The 2698-nt window shown below is 46.7% G+C and overlaps 1 protein-coding gene across 2 annotated transcripts; it reads right to left on the bottom strand.

The window, feature by feature from the left end:
* Positions 1–205: 205 nt before the first annotated feature.
* On the bottom strand, positions 206–1094 carry LOC124700262 (homeobox-leucine zipper protein HOX12-like). Of its 2 annotated transcripts, XM_047232416.1 has the most exons (3): positions 1007–1094; positions 573–904; positions 206–469 (listed from the first exon to the last, which is right to left on the bottom strand). In XM_047232416.1, exons 1-3 carry the CDS (start codon positions 1092–1094, stop codon positions 206–208), a joined length of 684 nt encoding a protein of 227 aa, XP_047088372.1. The 2 variants fall into 2 exon arrangements, with proteins under 2 accessions (XP_047088372.1, XP_047088371.1); XM_047232415.1 differs by having other exon boundaries at positions 573–1094.
* Positions 1095–2698: the final 1604 nt, after the last annotated feature.

Genomic DNA, 2698 nt, shown 5'->3' with positions numbered 1-2698 from the left:
CGATCAGAGGAAGTACTTTTGCGAACATTACCAATTAATAATGTACATGGCTTGGGAAGATTCTCAGTGGGTCCTGGTCGACCTATGACACTACCACCAATACTACTGAGTTTACTTGCTACTACTGCTGCTACGTGCATACTTACTTCGATCATGCTACGAGTAGTAATTAAACTAGAACTGTCGTGTTATCCATAGATCCAAATCAGCTGAATTGATCATAGACGCCTCCGAGGTAGCCGCCGGCCGCCAAGTCCATCACATAGTTGTAGTCGTACTCGCTCAGATAGGTGAGGTCGGCCTCCGCATCCTCCATCTCGAACTGGTCAACCATCGCGGCGTTGTGCGTCACCGTCGAGAACGACGACGAGCTCGGGCTGCTGGCCCCGACGCCTGCTGTCGCCGCCGCAGCCATGACCTTGCCCTTCTCCTCCTCTGTCTCGGCCAGCTTTTCCTTGAGCCTCAGCAACTGTATGTATATATGCACATGTTAGTACTACTACAACAGAAACAGCTTAGCTAGCTGGAGTCTGCAGAGAACTCCTCAATGAGCTTCCACTGTGTTACTATACCTCGGCCTCGAGGTGACAGTTGTGGACGACGACGGCGTCGTGGGCCGCGCGCAGCTTGGAGAACTCCTCCTCGATGAGCTTGCTCTTGTAGCGGGCGCGGCGGTTCTGGAACCACACTGCCACCTGCTTGGTGTCGAGGCCAAGCTCGGCGGCGAGCTGCACCTTGCGCGGGGTCTCAAGCTTCCGCTCCTTCCGGAAGCTCATCTCAAGGAACTGTGCCTGGTCGTCGGTCAGACGCCGCTTCTTCGCCGCAGCGTCGTCGCCATCGCTCTCCGCCACCTGACGAGCCTTCCTCCTCCGCCGCTGCCGGCCGGCCTTCCTCTGCTCGCCACCTAAACAATCAACAACACGTTGGGGGTTAGCTAACCAGTATTCTCTAGCTTGCAGCTGCACATAGCACGATAGCTGTTTGATGAGTAGTCGGATAGACTTACCGGAGTTTGGCATGGCCGCGTCCGCCAGGAAACTCTCCGGGAAGAGGAACGAAGGGAACAGCTGTCTCTCTTCCTCCTCAGAGCTCATCTTTCAAGTAAAAGCTAAGCTTTAATATTTGATCGACTGTGACCGATGCTTTGGGCCTTCAAGCTGCTATGTTGTCCAGTGACTGGTGTCCGGCTCTGTGAGCTCGGAGCTCGGCCGGGCGAATTTATAGAGGAAGTTGGAGGTGAGGTGAGGTAGTACGGGTAACTACTCGTGATACCACTTGCTACTACGTAGATAGGAGTTGGGGCCTTGGGGGTCGGCTTTGGTAACTCTTCGTGTGGAACTAGCTGGAGCCACGAGAAAACTCGATGTGTGTCGCGCTGTGAACTGTCATATACTACTAATGATGATCAGTGTGTGCTAAAGTGCTAGGAGTTTTCTCTGACTAATTGTGTGACAGTTTTGGATAATGGAGAATGTAACGGCCTAACGGAAGCAGGGTATAACAAAGTAATGGAGCTGAATTGACATGCTTACTTTATACTAGAGTCTCCAGATTAACAGCACAGTGGCATCTTTTTGAGACAAGGACGCACGCACTCACTCGCCACCCGGGTGGAGATAGTCGAGCTTTCTGGCGAAAACTGTAAAAATCCTGTGCATTTCTTACTTTTAGCCGATGCAGATAGCCTCAATAGTAGAAGAAATTGCAGCACACCTGGGTGGATCCCCTAGGAAATGGTCTAATCTATCGCTTTATCGAAAAAAAAGCTGAAATAATAAAATACTTGCGACACTTAAACACCTTAGTGATTGGGCACGTCACATAACATGTTTACTTAAAAAAGAAAAGCAGCAACTCTCGTCAATTATTGATGACCTCAAAGAGCTAGAGAAAGTTCATACGCTTTCTACGCATGAAATTGAGCTTAAAAACCAATGTAATGCACAGTTAGCACGAATGCTACACGAGGATGAGCTTAAATTGTATCAATGATCCAAAGCCAATTCATTCTAGAAGGAGATACGAACACAAGATACTTTCATAGTAAGCCAACGGTAGACATTTAAAGAAATTTTCCATCTCTGACGCAGGATGAGGCCACGATCGAGGGTCATGAGCAACTGAAGTCATATATTACAAATTTTAGTTATGGTTTGTTTGGGACACCCGAGGAAGGCAACTTCTCTTTCGATGAGTCTCAAACGGATGACATTCACTAGGTTTCAAATTGAATGGTGTGATTTTAAAAATTGATTTTGGAAAACCCTATGACAAAGTCAAATGGTCTTTCCGCGAATGGACTCTAAGAATGGAAGGTTTTTCTAAAGAGTGACATGCTTTAATTCATAGCTTAGTGTCGGGAGGTAGTGTAGCCATTAAAGTAAATGATAACATTGGTAAACACTTCCAGACAAAGAAAGGACTATATCAAGGTGGCCCACTATCACCAATACTATTTAACATAGTGGCTAATATGCTCGCCGTCATGATTAAACGCGCAAAGTCTGGATGGAAAAATTAAAGGAATGGTTGCTCATCTTGTCGATGAAAGATTATCCAATCTCCAATATGACGACCATACAATACTCTTTGTGGAACATGACATCAAAAAGACAAATAACCTGACGTTAATTTACTCAGCGTTTGAGCAACTATGGGGTCTAAATATAAACTTATGTAAAAGTGATTTTTTTTAATG

The sequence above is a fragment of the Lolium rigidum genome, chromosome 3 (assembly GCF_022539505.1).
Source record: "Lolium rigidum isolate FL_2022 chromosome 3, APGP_CSIRO_Lrig_0.1, whole genome shotgun sequence".
In the NCBI taxonomy this organism is placed as follows: Eukaryota; Viridiplantae; Streptophyta; class Magnoliopsida; order Poales; family Poaceae; genus Lolium; species Lolium rigidum.
Note: the sequence above shows the minus strand (reverse complement) of the source record. Positions and strands in the feature narration are given on the sequence as shown.